At 51.3% G+C, this 24,453-nt stretch overlaps 1 protein-coding gene across 2 annotated transcripts; it reads right to left on the bottom strand.

The window, feature by feature from the left end:
* Nucleotides 1–1,145: 1,145 nt before the first annotated feature.
* On the bottom strand, nt 1,146–21,127 carry LOC115636688 (fibrinogen-like protein 1-like protein). Of its 2 annotated transcripts, none has more exons than XM_030537085.1 (4): nt 20,935–21,127; nt 6,760–6,903; nt 6,365–6,673; nt 1,146–2,345 (listed from the first exon to the last, which is right to left on the bottom strand). In XM_030537085.1, exons 1-4 carry the CDS (start codon nt 20,936–20,938, stop codon nt 1,717–1,719), a joined length of 1,086 nt encoding a protein of 361 aa, XP_030392945.1. In that variant the 5' UTR covers nt 20,939–21,127; the 3' UTR covers nt 1,146–1,716. The 2 variants fall into 2 exon arrangements, with proteins under 2 accessions (XP_030392945.1, XP_030392946.1); XM_030537086.1 differs by having other exon boundaries at nt 6,760–6,900.
* Between the last annotated feature and the right edge of the window lie 3,326 nt (nt 21,128–24,453).

The raw sequence follows: 24,453 nt of genomic DNA, 5'->3' as shown, positions 1-24,453 counted from the left end.
CTGGTTGCCAGAGGGTCACAGTGGTGGAAGAAGGTCCCCAACTCTGGGGGATGTGAAATAACAGGGTGCCCCACACAGGGTCCTACTGCCAGAAGGTCAGAGGCAGGGCCTGCTGGGGCCTCCTCCCTAGCTGCTGGGAGAGGGGAGGCCCTGGTGGCTAGGGGCAGATGGACTTAGTGTGGCCATTCCTGATTCTGAACCGCACTCTTGTCCCTTTGTGTCACTGCACTCTCACCCAAAGCAGCCCTACCTCAGCCAGGGGAGGGTCACTCCAGCCTTGGGGGGGGTCACTAGAGCTGCCGCTGTGGCTGCCACTATAGGGAATGTGGCTAGGAAAGGGGACGTATAGAAGGGCCATTGCTGGCTGGCCTAATTTAGAGTAGCAATTGAGCCCTCATCTGTGCTGAGTTCTCCTTGGCCATAGCTGAGGATCTGTCTGTAATGTAGATGGAGCTACAGGAGCTCTGCTGGCACGCAGTGTGGGCTGCAGCCCGAACAGCTGGCACTCCCTTTGCCCAAGGGAAAATGAGAATACAAGGGAGGAGCAGGCACTGTGTGTGTGCATGACACTCGGCTCTACATCTCCTCACTGAACTGTGGGCCTGGGAGAAAGCCCATGGACAGACTCTCCTCTGCCTAAATATGGTTACTCAGGAGCAGGGAGGGGCAGTGTTTGAACTAGCTTTGGGAGCACAGGCACATCAGGAATTGGAACTGAAGCAGTGAGAGATCCCCTGCCTGGCTGGTCGTACAGACATTTACACCTGTGCAAGAGGGGGATCAAATGGAAACATCATTTCACACCCAATAGAACTCACTTTGCATGGGGATAAGGGACTCCACAAGGCACAGGGCAGCGTGCAGTCAGGCCCTGCTGTAACACCAGTGAAGCCAAGAGGCCTCATTCTCCTTTTCCTTACACCAGTGTAAACGAGGAGTAACTCCACTGAAGCCAGTGGCACTATACCCATGCAAACCTGGAGTAATAATGCAGTGCTGAATAAGGAATGAGTTTCCCCGGTATGAAACTCCAGAGTTCAGCCACATCTCCTGTGCTGTGTCACAACTCAGCCAGACATGGAGCAATGACAATTAAATGCCCTGATTAGAACATTTCACCATTTCCTTTTCAATGGTGAGGAGAATGGGATGAGAACCTGAAGAGCGCAGAATGCCTGTTCCATTGTCACCTATGTTAGACTGTATGAGCACATCCGAGATGCTGCACGGGGGTATGACGCAGACGTCATTGCTAGAAATGCAATTTTATTCTAAAGCTTTAATGCCCACAAGGAAGGAGAAAAAGAAGTTTGTGGAAACCTGTCTGGGTTTGTGTCCTTCTCACCTGTGTGCGGCCACCCACTGAAGCCAAGAACTAAGTGTATGAAGAAAAGTCACTACAAGGCCATGCACATTCTCTCCCCGGAGCTGCTACATTTGGAAGCTAAAATTTTTTAAAATCATTGTTCTGATTTTTAATATAATTAAAATGACTCAACCCAGAAGGGAAAGGCCCAGCAGAGAAGAGCTCGGAAAGTCTGCAGGGAAGGAGAGGAGAAGGAAAGTGGCCCCGTTTCCTGGGTAACCTGATACTTCCTCCAGCAGGGCCTGTGAGGGCGGGCAGGAGGTTTGGCTATGACATACTCTGACCCTTTTCCATCCCTTTGTGGAGCAGAGGTTGGCCTCACTGCAGACAGAAGGGTGGGGAAGGGGTGACTAACAGTAAGAGGCTGGTTTGATGAGGATGGCAGAGGCTTGGCAGTTCCCACTACAGAAACTACCCCAAGTGATGCTCGCTTTGACGTTCAATCGAACAGAATAACAAGCCGAGTACCACCAGCCCCCACCATAGCTAGACGCACAGTTCCTGCTGTAAGTGTCCTGATCCATGTCTTTAGTGGAGAACTTCATGTTGTCATGCATGGAGTTAGGATTGTTTGCAGTCATGGCGTCCCCTGCAGTCCCCGTGTAAGAGCCCAGCCTCAGCCTGTAGCCATTGGACTCGTCTTCCAGACTGAAGAGGTTGTAGTCTGCATATTTCATGGTGCCGGATGAATCGTGGATGACAAACCTGACCTGGTAAACCTTCTGCTTGGCGATCCGATAGATGTACTCCGTCCCCAGCCAGTAGTCATCTTGCACGTTTCCAAAGCCATACTTGTAGGTGCTCCAGGACTCGGCCCAGGTGATTGGTGTGTTGTGCCGGTTCCGCTGGAGGACCGTCCAGCCCCCGGCTGTTTCGTTCATGTCACAGTACACCACGAGCTGGTGCAGTCCTGTGGGCTGGATGAGGTAGATGCCGCTGGGGCTGCCTGAGGGGATCTCACTGCAGTCCTTGGGCTTGGCTGAAGGCAGAAGAGAGAGGCTGATTTAACCAGAACCCATGAAACTAGGCACTAAAGCTTCCGATCCTCCTGCTGTGGCTACATTCAGGGCAATGCTGAGATGCTGCATGCTTGCACAGGCAAACAAAGGCCTGGAAAGGGTTAAAATGATGTTTGGGTCTCGTGTCATCTCAGGACAGAATCCAGATTGAGGGAGCCATATGTAGTCAAAGTGTGTGGAGTGGGCCAGGCCAGGCTGTTCCAGACCATTCCCAGCCGAACTGGCACAGTTGGCAGCTTTTGCCCCAGACGGGATTCATCAGGGATTCATGCCCCCTAGGGCCTGTAACATCAAAGTTCCCTCCTCTTAATACCCATGATACAAGGCCATTCTCTACCCACCCTGCTGTCCCATGCCCAATCCCCAAGCTCCATGTTCAGGTCATCTAGGATCAGTGTGAGTGGGGAGGGGTGGGGTGGTCAGTTTCATTTCCATCATGAGGAGTCTGCCTAGGAGTTATCGCTGCAGAGAAAAATGCTGGAGCAGCTTTCTATTGACATCCTTGCTGGTACGTAGTGTCAAGTCTGCAGAGCAATGGGAACAGGCTCACTGCATGTTGGGTCAGGGGCAGAGATTGATGCCCGGTTTTGTGTTTCTTACTGGGAAAATGCAGAATCTATGGGTGTGTGTCTGCCTGAATATTCCCTGGAGATGAAATGCTGCTGGATCCCTCTCTAGTCCCTCCCAGGGTATCACTTGCCAGAAGCCTGAGTAAGGTAACCAGATCCACCATAGCCCTTTGGTATCAGCAAGTCACTTGGTCTGTTCCCTCCATGTTTCCCTGATTATCAGTGCTTAATTTGTGCCAGAGCTTGCCAACGCTGAGTCCCAGCACCGCTGGACTTGGCAGTTCAGAGCCCTGGCACCTATGGGCTTGCTGCATCAGTGGCACCCCGTCACCTCTTTCATAACAAATTAAGCACTACTGATTATTGTCTGATCTGACCTGGTCATGGATGAGATCCTGATCTGGGATGCATCAGCCATGTCTGAGCAGATGATGTAGGAAACCCAATGCCAGTCCTAGTTACCAGTAGTTCCTAGTTTGCTTCCTCAGTCCCAGCAGGATAGGGAAGGTGGCAGGGCCCTATTATCCTCATCTGACATGTAACATAAACTAGGCCTCATATGAATGTGCCCACCTGATCCATGAGTCCAGGGATTGAATAAACATAGAAATGCCAGTAGAAACAGGACACCAGGTTGGGCAATCCCCAAAGGACCAGGCAGAGCTTCTGCCAGACTTGGGGAGGGACCCCCAAAGATTCACTGTCCTGGAAAACTTCACCCCCAGTGAAGACTATACACTTGGCCTGCCAGCTCAGGCCTCAGCCCTCATGGTAGCCATGGACTTCCCCCAGCTTGTCACTGGCCACATTTACAGGTCTGCACAATCACTAGGCCTCATTTTCATCCTGGCTTTAGACCTCAGCAGTGTCGGAATCACATAGTTCTCCTGGACAGGCCAACGCCTTCCTGCCACAAAGATCAAAGGGATCCAACCAGGGGTACACCAACCAATTTAGTCAAACTAATGGAGGCCAAAGGGTAAGCTCCTGATGCCAGAGAACTTCCAGGAGGCCCTGGATGGCAAACAGCCTATCTGTAGTACTGCAGGGTGAACAAGCCTTGGAAAGACTGAGGAATGCCAGTCCACCCCTTGCAAACAGACCTCTTGCACTTCATAGTTGGGGAAGGCTGGTACAGGCCACATGATGGCCAGGGTAACTTCAATCATCTCCCTCTCCTTCAAAGAGAATGAGGTACGAGCCACCCTACGAATACCAGATCGGGCCTACACCAGAAGCCTGCCCCAGTTCTGGCCAATTTTCAGTCAAGCTTCAAGTACTCTTCTGATCTCCCTGATCCCTCTGAAGGTGGGCTAGTAGATGAACAGACAGATAGAGAGAGTGCTCTCCACGGGGTAAGACTCAACATGAAGACATTCCCTGCCCCAAAGAACTTTCAATAAAAATGACAGAACTGGAGGAGACAGGATGCCCTGGGAAGCCCACAGGAAGGTGTAACTTTGAGTGATACTTTTTTTTGTGTGTGTGTAATAGTGTCTGCGTGACTGTGAGGTCACTTCTTGTGGGTGCCATGGAAGAAGCGAGGCCTAGGCCAGGTCTACAATGCAGACTTCTGCCAGCACTGCCAACTCAGTCCAGGGTTAGAGGGGATATGGTCTTGGACTGACAAAGCTGTGCTGGCAAAGCCCCTAGTGAAGACACTGCTTTACCAGCAGAACTGCACTTTGACCGCGCTGGCTTGTTTCACTCCGGATGTGTAGGGAAAGCAAAGGCCAGCTTGACTGATAGAAGCTGTGACCAGACTAGCAGGGCTTTGTCAGTACAGTACAGATACAGCTACACCAGTACCACACTCCTAATGTAAACCTGGCCTGGGATTTTCAGAGCTCCTTAAGGGAGTGAGGCACATGAATGGGATTTGGGTAACCAACTCCCTTTTGAGACGCCCAGCCTGAGTCTAACAGACACTTGACTGTTGGGAGGCTGGGGGCATGGCGTGCCAGATGGAGAAGGCGCCTCATTCACAATGCTCAGTGTGGGGAAGGGCTTTGAGCTGGGAAGGGGTGAGTGGGGGTGTGTGTGAGGAGCTGACATTGTAGGCAAAGGGGACAGGTGGCAACCAGGGAGTGAGCGATGAGATCAGAGCCATGGGCCAAGAGGGAATAAGGAGTGAAACCATGATGGGGATCTGGAGGGGGTGATGCAGTCTGATCGAGAGGAAGGGGAGATCATCTGAGCTGTTGCATGGCTGGAGGACCTGCTAATACCATGGGCCCAGAAAGCTGGAGGTTTTATGCAAATGATGCAATGCCCTAATTTGGATATGAAGTGAATACAGAAATTTCCCCACTGTCTCCTTCGTGCCTCCTCCCCAAATTCATAAACTCATCCTGTCAAACCCATTGTTTCCCTCTGGAGTTACCTGCATAGCCCCATCTCTGCTTCTCAGTGTGTCTCCCTCTGCCCCCTTCCTTTCTCAGGCTCCCCTGCATGAATTTCCCCCTTCCCTTGGTCTGGCTCCCTCCTGGCTCCCCTCTATCCATGGTGCCCCACATCCACGCCTTTGAGTTCCTCCTGCCCCCAGAGCACCCAATGTAGATCCACAACTCATCAGTCTAGCCATATTTCTATCGGGGGGTGGGGGAGTGGAGGTCCTAGAGAGCTGTAACCATGGCGACCCTACCTACAGACATGGCCTGGTCCCAGTGAGGACTAGGCCTTGGCCTCCTTCAGCTCTGCCGCTCACCCCGTCGGGAGTCTAGTAGGAGGTGCCCAAGCCGGTGGGATCCCAGGCCAGTAGTACTGGAACAATGTTTATAGTGGGGGTACTGAGAGCCATTGAACCAAACTGTAAACCCTGTATATGATGGAAACCACTTCAAGCCATAGGGGTGGGGCAGCACCTCCAGCACCCCTTGTTCCAGCACCCCTGATCCCAGGCAGACTGGCAGCCTGGGCTATGCTGGTAGCAGGACAGCAGAGCCATTCTGATGTGGGCCGGTCCACTCCCCCAATACCCAAGTAAACAGGGTAGCACCCCTGAGTCAGTGGGGTTACCCCAGTGTGACAAAGGAGAGGGTCTGTTCCCTGGTGCACCCCAGAGCTCCTCCTGAAGACCACAGGATATGGGACTAGACCACAGGCTGCACCTGTCGCTGCAGCTCACTGGCATTGGGGAAGGACTCTCCAAGCGAGGGTGAGGGGTTGGGTACAGGGGTTCGGTACCCCTGGGCGAGTGTAGGGTACAGAACTAGCCTCCTGCCCCCTCTACTCCCCTGGCAAGGGTAGGGTACAGCAAATTTGGCAATAGCCTCCCACTCCCACCCCCCGGGAGAGGGTCAGGAACAGCAAAAGTCTCCTGCCCCCAGGCGAGGGTAGGGTAAGGAAATAGCATCCCACCACCCTCTGCCCCTCTGGCAAGGGTAGGTTACGGCAGTTATCAGCATTACCTGAACACACCACACTGGCATCTTCTCCATGGTTACAGTTGTGGACTCCCCAAGGCTTTAAGGTGCACTCTGTGAGGGCAGATTCTCCTCCTCTGCAATTAACATCGTCCAGTAGGATGGGACCAGATCCTTGTCCAAAGTGAGCTGTGCCTGGTGCCGATATCCCGGCCCCACAGCCCAGCTGCCGACACACCACTGATGCATCATTTAAGTCCCAGCTGTCATCGCACACAGTGCCCCAGACATTGTTGTACAGAATTTCCACCCGCCCAGCACAGTGGCTGGGGCCATTCACCAGCCGGATTTGACCTGGGAAAATGCAAACCAATGGTTAAAGAGAAAGCAACTGGGGAATTGTGCAGGGAAACAGGAGCTACCTCTTGGGAGCTACCTACCAGCTTCAAATGCCTTTGGAGCTGTCTTTGTGATATTAGTGATGGATCTCTTGAAGACGTGCAGGTTGTGTGTGTCCAGGCTGAGAACGGAGACTGACAGGGTCACCAAACAGGTGAGGAGCAGGAGACAAAGGCGTGGGACTGCTGAGAATGTGAAGAGACAGAGTGAAGCTCCCTTCAGGAAATGGAGAATCACAATTCACCCAGCAACACAGCTGGTAATAGAGACACACAATGCTACTAGGTAGCAATAAACAGCCTCTTAGGCGAACATGAGGACTCTCCAGCTCTGGGCAGTGTCAGAAGCTAGCCGTATCCCTGGTGGCCCACATTTCTGTGCTAACTTCTTTTCATGGTTAAAACTGCAGCAAGAGTCTGTTTCCAGTTCTTTTCCCAACCCCTCTACAACTTCGATCAGCAAAATTCATTTTAACGGACCAGCACTGGAACTGTCATGTATTCACTGCACAAGCTTTTTGTTTCTTTGTTCGTTTGTTTTGTTACCAATCCTAATAAAAATGCACCCGGTTTTGAAATTGGGACTTGTGTCTGATGCTTCTGTCTGTTCGGCTCAGTAAGAACTCATAAGGAACCGCTTCTCAGACTTTCCACTTCATTAACTCTTGAGCATTCATGTAAAGAATAGAGGTTGTAATTAATCCAATTGACTAATGATTATTGTATCTAATTGTAACAGTCTTTCACCAGATAAAATGCTTGGGTACAGCTGGTGTTAAGGTTGGGCCATTGGGATTTAAGTTTTGAATACGAAAACACAAGACTAAGGCCCACATTTCAGATGCTCACATTGAGATGAATCCCCATCTCTGCAGGTACTTTTGAAACATCTGGCCTACAAGCTTAGCATTGGTGTGGGCTTGAACTTAACGCAATCCTCCCAGGACCACCTGGCTTGCCCAGCCTTTTCAATGCTGCACATATGGAAATCAAGTGGTGTTTACACACGTGCCGAGCGCAAATGCTTCCTCTAATGGGAGTGAATGATTGGGAATTTGGTTTGCCCCCACTTTGCATAAGTGTAAATGAGGACCCATGCAGCAAGGCAGGGAGAATTGGGCCTGTCACAGTTTCAAGGTAACTGCACCTGTATCCCACTCTCTGTGGTTCACTTCTGGAGTCCCCTACATATCCCTTTGGTGGAGGGACATCCTGCTGTGGTGGGTACATGGCTCTAAGGTGGGTGGACAGCCAAGAGAGAAAGAAATGAGGGATACGGTAAGCCACCTGGGTTGGTGGCCTTCCTGGAAAGGGGATGTTAAAGCTTGGCTAGCGGCATGTCTGGAGTGTGCCCGACACCAGCCAGCCACAGCTGGTCACGAGGGAAAGCTCATGGAGTGACCCTTGACTGGTCCCTGGGAAAGAATACAAATGGACCATGTGGGCCCCCATCCCATACTAAAGCTGGGTGTCGGTTCATGCTGGTAATTGTGGAGACATTCAGTAAGTGAGCAGAAGCCTTCCCTACTCCAAACCGCCAAAATCATGGCCTCACTGCTTGTTACCCAGGTCTTTGTTCGCTGGGGGGTTCCCTGAATCATGGATTCAGATCGAGGGCCAGCATTTCACAGTTCTCTATTGCAGCATCTCAGTGAACTGCTGCGGGTGGAGTGGCAACTCCATATCCCCTACCACCCTCAAGCCGCTGGGCAAGTGGAGTGCATGAATCACACCACTAGGAGGAGCTTTGGAAGGGTGCCAATCTGGGAGGCACCAATTGGGCCAAGCTCTTGCCTTTCATTTTAATGTGTATCTGAGCCCAGCCTGCCAAAGGCTTCAGTCACGAACTGCTAACAGGCAGACCAGTGCCTCAGTGGGAAATCCTGCTCTCACCCTCACCAATGGAACAGGTTGTGCAGACAAACATGGAGGACTGGATCCTCCAACTTCAGGAGCGAATCCGAATACTACACAGGGAGGCTGCCCAATCAGAGGGCAAGGCTAGGGCCAAAACCAAAGCCTGGTACCATTTCCACCCCACCCCCCGCAATCCCCTGGATCAGATACAAACAGGGATGCTGGTAATGTATAGTGCTCATAGTCCCACCCCTTTCCAGTGCCCTGGTGGGAGGATCCTTATCTGGTAGCTGACATGATTCATCCATCTCTGGTGCGCTTATCCCATGAGGATCAGCACTGTTGAGCTCATGTATCTCAGGTGAAGCGCTGTAATGCCTTCACCAAATGCCAAAAGGAATGAAGTGATTCTGTTTTTTCAGGACTACGGCCGCTCCTGTGGATACTTCTCATGGCTGCATGGGTCAGATTTAATCTGCCTCTTTATCCAGCCCTAATCTGGAGGAGATTGGAATACAGCGGTAATCGAAGGACTACACTCCAGAACAAGTCCAACAGTGGCCCTGGTATCAAAGGTGAACAATTCCCTGTTGGCAGGGAGGAAATTGTGGTTTAACAAATTGTGGTACTGCATACTATTGGGGATTTATTCCCTATACTCGTCAATGTAAATTTGGAGAGGTGGGATCAGGGTGTACAGCCTTCCCTGAAGCACCTGAAATGGTCAGCAATTTTAAACCTACAACCGTTGTGCTACCACACACCAGGGCATATAAGACAAAAACCCCATGTCAATCCACTCTCTCTTCTCCTTCTGCTAGCCCACCATCTACTGACCCTGATACCCTCAGTGACTGATGCCAAGTATACTTGCAAAATGAATATGGTCCAACCAATCATTTTGTTCAATGGTTTAATAACGGCTCCTTATAAGCCCCCAAGTATACCCACAATAGTTCAGCAAAGTGGATTTTTAAAATGGAGGGAGTAAATGGTCACTTAAATCACTTCGTACAAATTACACAGCAATTGTTTATGCAGGAGTGTGTAGCTTTTCCACCTTGTTATCCCTCTGGAGAAATGGTTCGGCTCTCTGGGGAATGTGGACATTGGATGGAAATCTCACTCTCGTCTGGATTTCCCTAAATTCTTCAGGCATGACATCCCCTTTTAATTGGACATGTTTTGCTGCCCCTTTTTGGACCAAGGGAAAATGTATCCTAATTAAATCTCTTCCACCACCCCTACTCCTCCACATCCCTCCAAATAGTCTGTGACACACCCATCTCCATGGTGGTTTACCCCAATCCAAAGACCTGTGGTTCTTAATGCATCTGGTTTACAAATCATAGACTCATACAATATCAGGGTTGGAAGGAACCTCAGGAGGTCATCTAGTCCAACCCCATTCTCAAAGCAGGAACCAATCCCCAACTATGTCCATCACTCTGTTCCCCACTGATTAGTATCTCAGTACACCTCTATCTTGATATAACGCTGTCCTCAGGAGCCAAAAAATCTTACCGCTTTATAGATGAAACCACGTTATATTGAACTTGCTTTGATCCACCGGCGTGTGCAGCTCCGCCACCCCCACCCCCTGCTTTACTGAGTTATATCTGAAGTTGTGTTATCTTGGGTCGTGTTATATCGAGGTAGAGGTGTACTACATTTGCTAACTGTTCTCAGTTTACCAAAGTAAGTGAAAGAATGCTGCTATGGACAATTTAAAACTCATTAGAAATGGTTGGATGGGAATTAAAAAAGAACATCCAAAAATGGCTAGCCTTCAGAAACTACCTCTGGGAAGGTTGGAACTCGCTGCAGGAGGCTGACTCAGAGGCTCTAATCCAACTCTTGGAACATGCCCTAGGGCTACGGGACATGTGGGAGATTATTACAGGGATCTGTGCTTGGCTCAAAGACCGTTTGTTGGGAAATGTTATTCTAACCCTTGAGAATATTACGGAATCCCTTACGAGTGAACTGGTGAACAGTGTAAAGACTATTTTGTGGGAAGAAGCATGTGGCCAGGCTCAACAAAACCTCACCAATCATCTTGTAAACCTCTTGCAGGATGCTCGCCGGGGTTTATGGCCATCTGGTTTGGAGGTGACTAATGTAGCAAATCAATTAAAGGTGTACTGGCCCTTTAGAGCCACCTGGCGACAATTTTGGGGGACTGTACACTGAGCCTATGTACACTTACTGTCAGGGGAGTGGCTAAAGGAAAATGGACCTCAGCTATCTTTTTACAGCCAGGGTTCGGGCATGGGTGCAAATGAAAAAGGTCCCAAGAAACCGTATGGCAAGTAGTTATAACAAATAACAACACACGGTTTCTAATGGGATCCGAGGTATACTACCCACACATGGGTCTCGCGTGGCTGGGACAGGGAAATACCTGGAAGGGATGGCCGCAGGAATCGTCACCCCTGCAGTATTCAGAACCTGTACCCCCTCAGCATTCGGTAGAACAGGGAAATAAAATTTGCTGGGAGGGATTGGCTGTGCTTAATGCCCAGGTTTTGGATGGTGGAAGGTGTGTAGCGTGGGTGGGATTTGGACCAGGAAACTTTTCCTTGCAACTGGGAAACTCCACTTATCAGATTCATATACCAGCTATGCATTGGCTTAATGTAACAGGACACCCAACAATACCTACTAGTTGGACTATGGTGGTACCGGAACCCACTGGGACCATATGATAGAATTACTCTGGCAGCTCCAGGTCAAGCATCGCCAAATGCAGATTTTGGAAGCCAAGGCTCTTGCAGGAATAAATGCATTCCAACTGTCTGCTGATTGTACTTGGACTGATGTTGCCTGTGCCCTTTGGACAGGCCTAATGGACACTCATTCACTTCTTGGTCGTATTACTCATGTTGTACGAACGTTATTCCTATTAAATGTAGTATTGATCATATTCATGGGGTGTTTGAAATTATGTGCTGCCTTAGCCTCTCCTTGAAAACCATATTTGTAAATTCAGTGGCTTACCCTTTTTTATGACCTGCCTTTTCTCTTTCCTTGTAGCATGATCAGTGGACCAAACATATCAGGATAGCTGGAGCCAGGGCCTCCAGCCTGAATGCCCCCATCGTTCAGTGTGCGAGAAGGAGGGACGCCTGGACCCTTCTTTGAAGAGAGTGAGGGAGTGTTGGGATATGTTAGGGTTAGGTAAAGACCTGGGAAGTTGCTGGTGTGCTTACATGGCATTAGGGGATAAAGGCATAAGCAGGCAGTACGTCTTTGTTTGTTAAATAAGATGCCATATTTCCCCTTCCCTGTTGCTTGTAAGAATTGATAAGGCCTGCAGCTGCATGAAAAATGTACTAGTCGAATGAGCACCCTTTGTGTGAAAGAAGGTAAAAGTAATGTAATCATAGAATCTCAGGGTTGGAAGGGACCTCAGGAGGTATCTAGTCCAACCCGCTGCTCAAAGCAGGACCAATCCCCAACTAAATCATCCCAGCCAGGGCTTATCTCCCCTTCCCTTCCTTTCCCAGCTACATAAACAAGCCCTGGCTCATGGCCCCTTCCTCTCTCCCCTGAGAACCTCTCGTGGCCCCTTCCTCCCTCCCCTGAGAACTGCTGATCAGGAGAATTTGTAGCAATACATTATTGCAAAGAAATGTATTTTCGAGGTGAAAATGCCTGTATAACATGTTTAATGCTGTGAACAATAAATAGGGGTCGGTATACAAATTGTATGGGTGTTTCTATTACTTAATAAGGGTTTTGGGGGTGCTGTAACAAACGAAGGCCTTTACATACTAACTACATAATAGATAAAAAGAGTGTGCTGTAACTAATCCAGGGCTTACTCAACAATTGGGTCGAGGGGAACAAGTATCACAATAAACAAGCCTGTACTCAAATCTGCCTCTGGGTCAACCTGCTCCTTTTTCCTTCTAACAGGTCCAAGCAGCTTACATGCCAGAGGCTGTGGGTGAACAGCCCAGGAGTGGGGTTCTCACAGCAGATCAGGGTAAGGCTGGCTCTCAGACCCAAGGATTGGAGTGATCTAGCAGATCACCGGTCCAGACAACACCAGGGGAATGTCACAGTGGCCAGGATCGGCTCCAATGTTTTTGCCGCCCCAAGCGGCAAAAAAAAACAAATAAAAAAAGCCGCGATTGGCAGCAGCTCTACCACCACTACTTCATTCTTTGGCGGCAATTCGGCAGCAGGTTCTATCCTCTGAGAGGGACTGAGGGGCCCGCTGCTGAATTGCCGCCAAAGAGCTGGATGTGCTGCCCCTCTCCATTGGCCGCCCCAGGCACCTGCTTGCTGCACTCGTGCCTGGAGCCGGCCCTGGCAGCGGTGCACCAAGCAGGGTGTATGTGTGGCTTGTTACTCCAAACAGAGTTCACACTTAGCACTGATATTTGTGATTTTAAGTGAGTCTTAAGTGCAGTGGCTAAGAACAGTCAGGAGGCGGTCACAGCTTTGTTATTTTCTGTTTGTTCATTTCGGGTGAGGGAACTAAGCACAAGAAAGCAGAAAAATGACCACCAGGGAGGCAGCTACAAAACTAGAGCTGGCCAGACAGGAAGTGGCAGGGAAGGAAAAGGACCGCGAGTTTCAAATGTGGCAGGCACAAATGAGGCTCAAAGAAGAGGAGGCTGCACATAGAAGGGCTATGGAAGAAAAAGAGAGAGAGAGAGAGAGAGAGAGAGAGATCAAACACCAGCTGGACCTGCTAGAGAAGTAGAACCAGAGGCCCCCAACCCCAACGACTCCCATCACTACAGAAATCCACAAGTGGAAACATTTATGTCCTGCATACAGTGAGGAGGACAATATTGCTGAATATCTGACTACCTTTGAAAGGCTGTGTGTAATACATGAGAGTTCCTACCCTGACTGCAAAATGAACTGGTAAAACTCGAAATGTATTCAGTGGAATGCCTATTGAAGATGCTTTAGACTATTATAAATTTAATGATACTCCTTTGCGAAGTCTTCAGATTACCCCTGAAACATATATAATTAAATTTAGGAATATTATGAGCGATATTGGGATGAGTAATGGGGAATATGTAAACAAATGAAAGATTTGTTGGGAAAATGGGTGAGGGGTAAAGAGGTGGCAAGTTTTGAAGGAATGTTGGATCTTCTCACTCAAGAGCATTTCCTAGGTGTATGTAAGGCTGATGTAAAGCAGTGTCTATGGGACAAAGATGTAAAGTCTATGGATGAGGTGGCTCTTTTAGCTGATGTCTTCGATCAGACTCAGGCGTCGATTGAGGGCAGGCCACAGAAAGAGGGGTTTAAAACTGGTGGGAAGGGAGGGTCCCATTTTGCCCCTGGGAAGAGAGAAAGGGCCTGGGAGCCTGAACATTCTCTTACCCCAAAACATTCGTCTGCTGGTAACTCCTATCCCAAATCTCCTGTAAAAGCAGAAGACCCCAAAAAGTGCTATCAGTGTAACTCCAGGGTGTGATCACCTGAGGAATAAACGCCTTGTGCTAGGAGGAAGCAGGCAACCAATAGCTCATCTCAGTTCTGCTGTCCTCAACACGGAAACCCCCCAGGGAATCGAAGCCTGTCATATTGGCATTGTGAGATTAGCCTCTGCAGAACCAGCCATGGAGTATGTTAAGGTTGTCAAAATTAATGGCAGGGAATACGAGGGCCCAGATCTCCCTAGTTAAGCAGCGTGTGGTCCCAAAGGCCAGCATGCTACCTGGCCAAATGGCAGATTGTGGGGGTGGGTGAAAGCTGATTCCTTGTAGCACTAGCTAGAATTCATGCGGTGAGGGAAGGTTTGGAAAGTGTTTTGACTGTGGGGGTAATGGAACACCTCCTAGTCCACCTGCTCCTTGGTAATGATTTTTCCATGTAGCCCAGGTTAAAGTATTTGCCTGCAGCAGGAGGGAGTTTTATGCTGGGACCCTGAGGGAAAGGGTAAGGTCTCAGGAACTCCTGAGAGAATGGGAGAGAGTCTCCTTGATTCTTCTGCAGCAGGGGGGATGCCACATGCTTCCAGATGGGAGGGTGGTTGAGACCAACTCCTGCACTGCAGCTGGAGGCAACACCACATCAGGAAGGGACGGGGGTGTGATGCCTGCCAGGGAGAGAACTGTCCAGCTTGTTAGCTGCTAGCAGGTCACAGATGAACCTGAGACAACTTAGCTCTAGGGAGCAGAGAGAAATGTGTCCCAGGGGATCTCACAAACCACTGAGGTGGGTGAGAATTCCTGTGACTCTGTTACACAGGGAAGCAGGGTGCTTCCAAGTATGGGAGGGGCTGAGCATAGCTCCTTTCCAGCAGAAGCAAACATGCCCTCAGGTCCAGGGGCAAGAGAGGTGTTGTCAGTGATTAAGGAAACTGCCCTAGTTGGTAGCTGGCAGAGACACTAGAATATCAGGATTATAAGGAACCTCAGGAGATCATCTAGACCAACCCGCTGCTCAAAGCAGGACTAATCCCCAAATAGATTTTTACCACAGTTCCCTAAATGGCCCCTTCAAGGACTGAACTCACAACACTGGGTTTAGTAGGCCAATGTGCAAATCACTGAACTGTCCCTCCCTCTTAGAAGATAGGTGGGTTAGCATCTGTGCACCCAGACACCCAGCCTGTGACCCAGGCTTTGAGAAGGAACTGGAACTGTGTACCTGACCTCCTGGAGGGGAGCGACAGCTGACTTCTCAGGGACAGAGAAAGGGGTGGTGGAGGGTCTCCCAATCCAGGTCCCAGTTTGTCAAGCTGCTATTTCTGATACATTTTTGGAAAGTAATTGTGTCTCTTTAAAACAAGATGCCCCTCCAAGGCCTGTGATGACAGAGGAGTTGGGACCAGGAAATTGCCAGGTGGTAGTTTGCCAGAATACAGATGACCCAATTGATGGGCTGTGCGTGCGTGTGTGCATTCCCCCAGGCTGGTGAAAGACAGGGAGCAGTTATGGGAGAGCTGCTGGGAAAAGGTGCATCTGACCAAAGGGTAAACACACCTAGCCCAGAGAGCACAGATCACAGCCCTCTAGGGGGTAGGGAAGGACTCAGTGCTGGAGGGGGAAACACAGGGTAACCCCAAAAGGGGAGCTGGGTTTCTGCATATATACAGTCCTGGGGTTAGGAGACTGCTCCCCAAAGCGCCAGCCAATGTGCAGGATCCCCCTGAGCACCTACCTTGCCAGACCCCGAGGCACCAAAATTCCAGAAACATGATTAAATTAAGAGCCCACACAGAGGGCAACACTGGAGGGAAAGAAAAGCCAGTGACTGATTACATGGGAGAGAGTCAAAGGGAACCAAGGGTAATGAACAAACTAACCTCAAATTACACTATCTGAACAGAAGATGTGGTATAAGATACTTGTAAATGTGCATCTGTGATAAACATTTTGGTATTAATGTTTAGTTTTGGGGATAAGAATTTTAACACAGACGTTAAACCTTATGATAATGCTACTTTTCAGTTAATGCTTGTAAACAGACTTAAAGCTGACCAGAGCGGAGAAACCCTAACCAACCTGGTTTGCTTTGTGAGGGGGAAACTGAGGCACGCTGCCTCATGGCCTTAATGGTTGGATGCCAAGAGAACTACAACACAAACTGCCTTCGAGATCATAGACTCATGGAATATCAGGGTTGGAAGAGAGACCTCAGGAGGTATGTAGTCCAACCCCCTGCTCAAAGCAGAACCAACCCCAACTAAATCATCCCAGCCAGGGCTTTGTCAAGCCTGATCTTAAAAACCTCTAAGGATGGAGATTCCACCACCTCCTTAGGGAACCCATTCCAGTGCTTCACCACCCTTCTAGTGAAATAGTGTTTCCTAATATCCAACCTAGACCTCCCCCACTGCAACTTGAGACCATTGCTCCTTGTTTGGTCATCTGCCACCACTGAGAACAGCCGAGCTCCATCCTCTTTGGAACCCCCCTTCTGGTAGTTGAAGGCTGCTATCAAATCCCCCCTCACTCTTCTCTTCTGCAGACTAAATAAGCCCAGTTCCCTCAGCCTCTCCTTATATGTTGTGCCCCAGCCCCCTGATCATTATCGTTGCCCTCCACAGGACTCTCTCCAATTTGTCCACTTCCTTTCTGTAGTGGGGGGCCCAAAACTGGATGCAATACTCCAGATGTGGCCTCAGTCACCAGTGCTGAATACAGGGGAATAATCACTTCCCTTGATCTGCTGGCAATGCTCCTACTAATGGAGCCCAATATGCTGTTAGCCTTCTTGGCAACAAGGGCACACTGCTGACTCATATCCAGCTTCTCATCCATTGTAATCCCCGAGTCCATTTCTGCAGAGCTGCTGCTTAGCCAGTCGGTTCCCAGCCTGTAGCATGGGATTCTTCCATCCTAAGTGCAGGATTCTACACTTGTCCTTGTTGAACCTCATCAGATTTCCTTTGGCCCAATCCTCTAATTTGTCTACGTCACCCTGGAGCCTCTACTTATGCTTCAGTGTATCTACCTCTCCCTCAGGTTAGTGTCATCCACGAACTTGCTGAGGGTGCAATCCATCCCATCATCCAGATCATTAATAAAGATGCTGAACAAAACTGGCCCCAGGCCGTCCTGGGGGCCCTAAGCAGTATCATTGAACTGATGCCCCTGTGCTCCAGTGAAGGCAGTCCCCAGCCGGCTCCACTGACCCCAGTGTGTTGAGGGGGCACAGCCACCACCCCTGCACAGGGACTCCCAGAAACCCCCCCCCCATTGCTGACACCCAACGCCGCAGACGCTGCAGCAGTGACTCAAACTGTCACATGGAGGCTGCATCTTGCCAGAGCCCATGGCCTTTCTGCAGCCCCAGCCACTCCTGGCTCACCATCAGCATTTTGACAGGAAGTACCAAGCAGTAATAACAACAACAATAATACAAATGTGTGTGTGTGCGTGACTGTGTGTGTGTGACAGAGTGTATGTGTGTGTATATGTGTGTGTGAGAGAGAGCCAGTGCGCTGAGCAAGACAGAGAGAGAGACTCTGTGTGCGTGTGTCTGTGTGTGCGTGTGTGTGTGAGACTGTGACTGAGTGTGTGTTGGGGAGTGTGAGACTGTGTCTGTGTGTGTGAGACAATCTGTTTTGGGGGACTGTGACTCATGAGAGGCAGAGTGTACGTGGGTGTGAAAGCCAGTCTGTGTGCGAGAGAGACTGTGTGTTCGGGAAGTGTGAGAGACAGTGAGTGCACTGTCACTTTAAATCCCCCCTTGAGAGTTTCACACCTCCTGTCCTGGCCCCGCCTGCCCCCCCAGGCAGGCAGGGTGTAGGGGGGAACTCCGCTCCGGGTGGCGCTGGGCTGCACCACTCTGGGCTCCCGAGGCTGGGTCGGACTCGGCAGAGCTGGAGGCTGGAGCCCTCACCGGCCAGTTGAGGAGTGAGGGAGGGTTAGGGTCGGGGAGAAGCCTGCCAGCCCAGCGCAGGGGAGGGTCCAGAGATGAGAGGTTTCCAGCGAGGGTGCTGCCCCAAATTGTCAGGTGCCCCACGCAGCCGCGTATGCTTTGTATGCCTAGGGACGGCCCTGCGGGGGATACTGGGGTTGAGGGGCAGAAGGGAGGTGCAGGGGGTAGAAGTGAAGGGAATGCAGGGACTGGGGACAGGAGTTGGGGTGCAGGAGGGAGGTGCAGGGATTGTGGTGATGGTGGCACAGTGTAGGTGTTAGGGTGCAGGAAAGGGAGCAGAGGTTGGGAGTGAAGGGGGTGTAGGGATTAGGGGCATAGGAGGGAGAGCAGGCATTGGGACAAAGGGGGCACAGGACAGAGGTTAGGGGCTCAGGAGGGAGGTGCAGGGGGTAGGAGTGAAGGGGGTGCAGGGGTTGGGGTGCAGAAGGGAGGTGCAGGGGGTAGGAGTGAAGGGAATGCAGGGATTGGGGACAGGGGTTGGGGTGCAGAAGGGAGGTGCAGGGGGTAGGTGTGAAGCGAGTGCAGGGATTGGGGACAGGGGTTGGGGTGCAGAAGGGAGGTGCTGGGATTGGAGTGAAGGGGGCACAGTGCAGACGTTAAGGGCTCAGAAGGAAGGTGCAGGGGGTAGGAGGGAAGGGGGTGCAGGGATTGGGGACAGGAGTTGGGATGCAGAAGGGAGGTGCAGGGATTGGGGTGATGGTGGCACAGTGTAGGTGTTAGGGCACAGGAAAGGGAGCAGAGGTTGGGAGTGAAGGGGGTGTAGGGATTAGGGGCATAGGAGGGGGAGCAGGCATTGGGGCGAAGGGGGCACATTGCAGAGGTTAGGGGCTCAGGAGGGAGGTGCAGGGGGTAGGAGTGAAGGGGGCACAGTGCAGACGTTAAGGGCTCAGAAGGAAGGTGCAGGGGGTAGGAGGGAAGGGGGTGCAGGGATTGGGGACAGGAGTTGGGGTGCAGAAGGGAGGTGCAGGGATTGGGGTGATGGTGGCACAGTGTAGGTGTTAGGGTGCAGGAAGGGGAGCAGAGGTTGGGAGTGAAGGGGGTGTAGGGATTAGGGGCATAGGAGGGGGAGCAGGCATTGGGACGAAGGGGGCACATTGCAGAAGTTAGGGGCTCAGGAGGGAGGTGCAGGGGGTAGGTGAAGGGGGTGCAGGGATTGGGGGCAGGGTTTGGCATGAAGGGGGCATGTACAGTGCAGGGGTTGGGGCACAAGAGGGGAATGCAGGGGTTGGGTGAAGGAGGTGCAGGGATTGGGGTGACAGTGGCACAGTGTAGGTGTTAGGGGGCAGAGGTTGGGGGTGTAGGGATTTGGGGCATAGGAGGGGGAGCATGCATTGGGGCAAAGGGGGCACAGTGCAGAGGTTGGGGGCTCAGGGAGTAGAAGTGAAGGGGGTGCAGGGATTGTGGGCACAGGAAGGTAATGCAGGGGTTGGGGTGAAAGGGGCATGCACAGTGCATGGGTTGGGGGGCAGGAGGGAGGTGCAGGTGGTAGGAGTGAAGAGGGTGCAGTGATTGGGGTGTAGGTGTTAGGGCGCAAGAAGGGGGGCAGAGGTTGGGAGTGTAGGGATTAGGGGCATGGGGGGAGGGATGGGGGCACAGTGCAGAGGTTGGGGGGAAAGGAGGGTGGGGAGCTTGGGAAGCCTGTAGGGAGCCAGGGGCAATAGGGGCAGGGGTGAAAGTAACTTACAGGACTTACTTGTACTGCTGGAGTCCTGAGGGGGCGTGGCCTCATCCAGAAGGGGCATGGCTCAACTGGAAGGGGCGGGGCCACTCAAGGTTTAAAGGTCCTGGGGCACTGGCTGTGTCTGGGAGCCCCAGGACCCCCAGGACCTTTAAATCAACCTGGGGCTCTCAGCTGCAGAGGTGGCTGGGAGCCCCCGGGGTTCAGGGGCAAATTAAAAGGCCCAGGGTTCTGTCCACTGCGGAGCTCCGGGCCCTTTAAATCCCCACCACAGCTCGGGCAGAGCGGGATTTAAAGGACCCGGAACTCCTGCCACTGTGGGGAACCAGAGCCTTGCCAGGTTGGGGTTGGGGTTTAAAGTGCCCAGAGCGCCTGCCACAGCAGGGAGCCCCAAGCCCTTTAAATCCAGCCCCAGCCCAGCCACTGGAGCCGTGGGCAGTGTTCAGAGGGCTCTCGGCTGCCCCCAGCCGCGGAAGCGCTGAGCTCTTTAAATCCCCACCTCAGAAGCCAGTGTGGTCCGGCATGGCATACTGGTACCGGATGGTACCGGCTTACTTTCACCCCTGAATGAGGGGCAGCATGCCCATGGGGGCCAGGGGCACCAAAATGCAAGTTCTCCCAGGGTACCATTTTCCCGAAGGCCAGCCCTGCCCAGCTTAGATGCAATTTTTAAACATGAATGGCTTCACCTCAGTTGTTAGATTTCCCCAACAAATAGGCTTTTTTCACCAGCTCAAAACACCTTCCATTCTGCCCCTAAAACCTCCTTGCAACATTGAATCTGGGGCAAGCTGGGGAAATTTGCTCTGGGGTTGGGTGAACGGATTGGGGGTGGATGAAGGGTTTGCTCTGGGGTTGGGTGAAGGGAAGAGAAGGAAGGTGAAGTTACTTAGGCCTCAGCCTGCCAGCCCTCTGTGGTGTGAGGGGGGAGACTCTGCTGTCACACTCCCGTGCGAGTGGGATGGGGCCACGCTAGATGTTGGTAAGTAGCGTGTCAGGACAATGCCTCAGTCCTCCATGGTGCAGGGTCATAGAGCGGGCAGGTCTTGGGTGGAGAACAGGCATGTGTGGGAAGGCCTGGGCCTGATCCTCCTGATGCTAACGAGGTGCTTAGCTATGTGTTCTTCTCTCTGGCCTCCCTTCTGCTGCTAGGTCAGATGGCTGCCCAGCAGCCCCTCATTGACACAGGATCGGGGCCCCTTGCATTCCCTCCCCCTCCGTCACTCTTTGCCTTGTCCTACCCACAGCACTCTGCCTGCATGAGGCGCTCCAGCCTCTGGCACGGAATGAAAAGTTTGAGTAGGAAAATAACTCACCCATTCTGACGGTGCTGCTGAGCAGATGGGCAAGAAAACTGAATGGTCCGTCTGCCTGCTCCTGAGCACTGAGCTGCGATTTGTCCCTTATAGCAGAGCCGGCACCTCCGTCCTCACCCAGTTTACCTCAGAATCTCAACTCCCAGCAAGGAAGATTTGCATGTGCAGAAGGAAATAGTCACTGCTTGTGAGTCTTGGGCGGTTTTATTACCCACGATAGTAGAAAATAGCCGGACAGTCCTCCCTCCTTCCTGAGAACACCAGATACGCCCACGATCACAGAGCAGTGAGCCAGGGATTTCTGTTATTGACACTGTCCCAACTCGAAGCATTTCTGAAGAACTGTCCAGGCACCTGAGCAAATAAGGAAACATATGAAAAGATCAATCCAGACAGGACGGGGGGAATCCGGGCTCTGTAGGACCTGCCAAGCAATGTCAATAACCCGAGGGGCAAGGGCAGGTCGAGAGTCGCTGCTTGTTACCACCTGTCGGCCGGTCAAGGGGAAGGGGGAATGAGTGGTTGGGCTCAGTGTGGTTGCCAGGTGCGAGCAGCACAGAACCCATCCCCTGCGCTGGCACTAGCTGAGCCCGTGGGCTGCAGTCTCTGTGCAGAGCCCACCTAGAGGTCGTCCCTCCAGCACTGATGCAGTGTGGCTGGCAGATGGGGGAGAAGGGGACTTGGTGGGTCTTTGTGTTGTTTTTCCTTTTCTACACAGGAACATGGCGCTCTGGGTTCAAACTACAGCATAGCAATTTAGCAGATTGACCTCAGGAAAAACTGCCGAGCTGTAAGAGCAGTGGGACAATGGCACAGAAGAGAGGCCTAGGGAGCTTGTGGAAACTCCTTCACTGGAGGCTTCAAAAGGAGGCTGGAGCCCTCTGTCTTGGATGGTTTAGACACAACAAATCCTGCATCTCGGCAGGGGTTAGAGTAGATGACCCTTGCAGTCCCTTCTAACCCTCTGGTTCTATGATTTTAGGACTGAAGGGACTTCTAGGTCATGGAGTCCAGCCCCCACTGTTGCAGCAGCCCCCTCGTAAATTTATCATGCTCTGGCTTGAAATTAATTAGATTGTTTGCTCCCACTGCTCCTATTGGGAGGTTGTTCCAAACCTCATTCCCAGAGCCAGGTGGGTCACACCCACGTCCTTCCACGATGTCCTCGGTGCAGGAGCATGGAGTCACGCCAACATCCTTCCACAGTGTCCCCAGTGCCAGGTTGTCCACGCTCACATCCTTTCATGGTGTCTTAAGTGCCAGACGGGTCACGTTCACGTTTTTTCACATTGTCCCCAGTGCCAGGTGGGTCATTCTCATGGGACCTGTGTCCCTCTTTGCCTTCCAAAGGGAGAAATATCCTGGAAACCTCCCATGGCTGATAAGAATGCTACAGGCTCTTTGTGCTTGGAGACATGCTGTTAGAACTGATACAGTTACATAGGCTCCCTGATGCTGCGCAGAGGGAGAGCAGGGCAGCTCACTGCCATCCTGCTCCCCTCCCTGGGATCATTGCCTGGCAGAGGTTAGCACCAGGGAGGGTGCATGGGACAGCAAAGAGTTGACAAGGGCTCTGTGATAGAAGCTATCACTGGTGAGCTGACAGGCACTACTGATAATAGGAGGATTGGTGCTCAGGTTCTCCCATGAACACTTCAGCCAACTCTTAACTACGTGTCATTCAGACACTGAATCCACAGTGCTGAGCTACTTGACTTCACAAGGTACCTTTGCTATCTTGAGCTCTGGGGTTTACATGCAGTGTGTGGGGGTGTGTGTGATGGGTTCAGACACAGAGACCCCCTTGGGACTGTCACCTGATGTGCTGAGATTACCTCTGAGCCTGTTTCCTCTGCCATTTGGGACTTCAGAATCCTGTCTTGTTGAGCCAGACACTCCAGTCTGTTGCAACACAGACCCAGGGTCTGAACCATGCCCCCAAAGCTGCAGACTTAACCAAAAACTGTTCAGCAGGTCACCTATCTCCACCACCCAGACACTCAGTTCCCAATGGGATCCAAACCCCAAATAAATCCGTTTTACTTTGTATAAAGCTTGTACAGGGTAAACTCATAAATTGTCCACCCACTGTAACACTGACAGAGAAATATGCATAGCCGTTTGCCCCCCCACAAGTATTAATCACTTATTAAGTATAAAAAGTAGGATTTAAGTGGTTCCAAGTAATAACAGACAGAACAAAATAAGTTACCAAGCAAAATAAAGCAAAACCTGCACATCTAAGCCTAATACATTAAGAAACTGAACACGGGTAAATCTCACCCTTAGAGATGTTCCAATAAGCTTCTTTCAGGGACTAGACTTCTTCCTAGTCTGGGCCCAATCGTTTCCCTGGTACAGTTCTTGTTAGCTCCAGCTCAGGTGGTAACTCCATGGATTTCTCATGACTGGCAGCCCCCTTTGTTCTGTTCCATCCCTTTATATATCTTTGGCACAAGGCGGGAATCCCTTGTCTCTCTCTGGGTTCCCACCCCTCCTTCCAAATGGAAAAGCACCAGGTTAAAGATGGATTCCAGTTCAGGTGACAGGGTCACATGTCATTGTAAGACTTCATTTCCCCCTTGCCAGCACACTATACAGGAAGGCTTACAAGTAAACAGAGTCATTTACAACCAATTGCCCTGGTTGATGGGAGCCATCAACATTCCAAGCCATCATAAATGGCCCACACTTTGCATAATTACAATAGGCCCTCAGCGTTATAGTTCACAGTTCTAGTTTCAGATACAAGAATGATACATTTATACAAATAGGATGACCAGACTCAGTAGATAACAAGCTTTGTAGTGATACCTCACAAGAGACCTTTAGCACAAAGCATATTTCAGTTACATTATATTTACACTCATTAGCATAGTTCCATGAAACATACGGAGTGCAGCATCACAGGGGGTTTCTCTGGAAAGGAAGTGAATAGCCTTTATTTACTGCATAGTATTTATTTACTGGGCTGAGGTTTCCAAAGCTATTAAGGATATGAATTCTCTGGGAAAGCCCCACCTCAGCGCTGGCTGCCACAAACCATTGCTTCACTTCTGATCCGGTATCTTTCCCCAGAACCACAGCAGCCTGTGCCTCAGGTCACCTGTCACAGTGACACAAAGCACATAAACCATGAAACCAGCAGCACAGACACCAACAGGACAAGCAGGGCTCGCTGGGAGCGGTCACAGCAATGCCCCGCCCACGGGGCAGGAGGGAGCTATAAATACTGGACCGAGCATCCCTTCACCCAGCCTGCACCTACAGCAGCTTCCAGCTCCATGTGTGTCCCTGCAGAGATGGTATGGGTGAGTCTGGGCTCTGGCAGCAGGACAGCAAATGTGCCACTCCCCTCTCTGCACTGCTGTATGCACCCGCATGTCCGAGAAAGCTGCTGTTTAACTGCCCACACTGTGCCCCTTGCCATGCATGTACACTCTGCTCCGCCCCGGGGGTGGCCCAATTTTTCAGGTGCCCCACACAGCCATGTATGCTTTGTATGCCTAGGGACGGCCC

This window comes from Gopherus evgoodei, chromosome 17 (assembly GCF_007399415.2).
Source record: "Gopherus evgoodei ecotype Sinaloan lineage chromosome 17, rGopEvg1_v1.p, whole genome shotgun sequence".
NCBI classification, from domain to species: Eukaryota; Metazoa; Chordata; order Testudines; family Testudinidae; genus Gopherus; species Gopherus evgoodei.
This window is presented reverse-complemented; position numbering and strand designations above follow the sequence as displayed.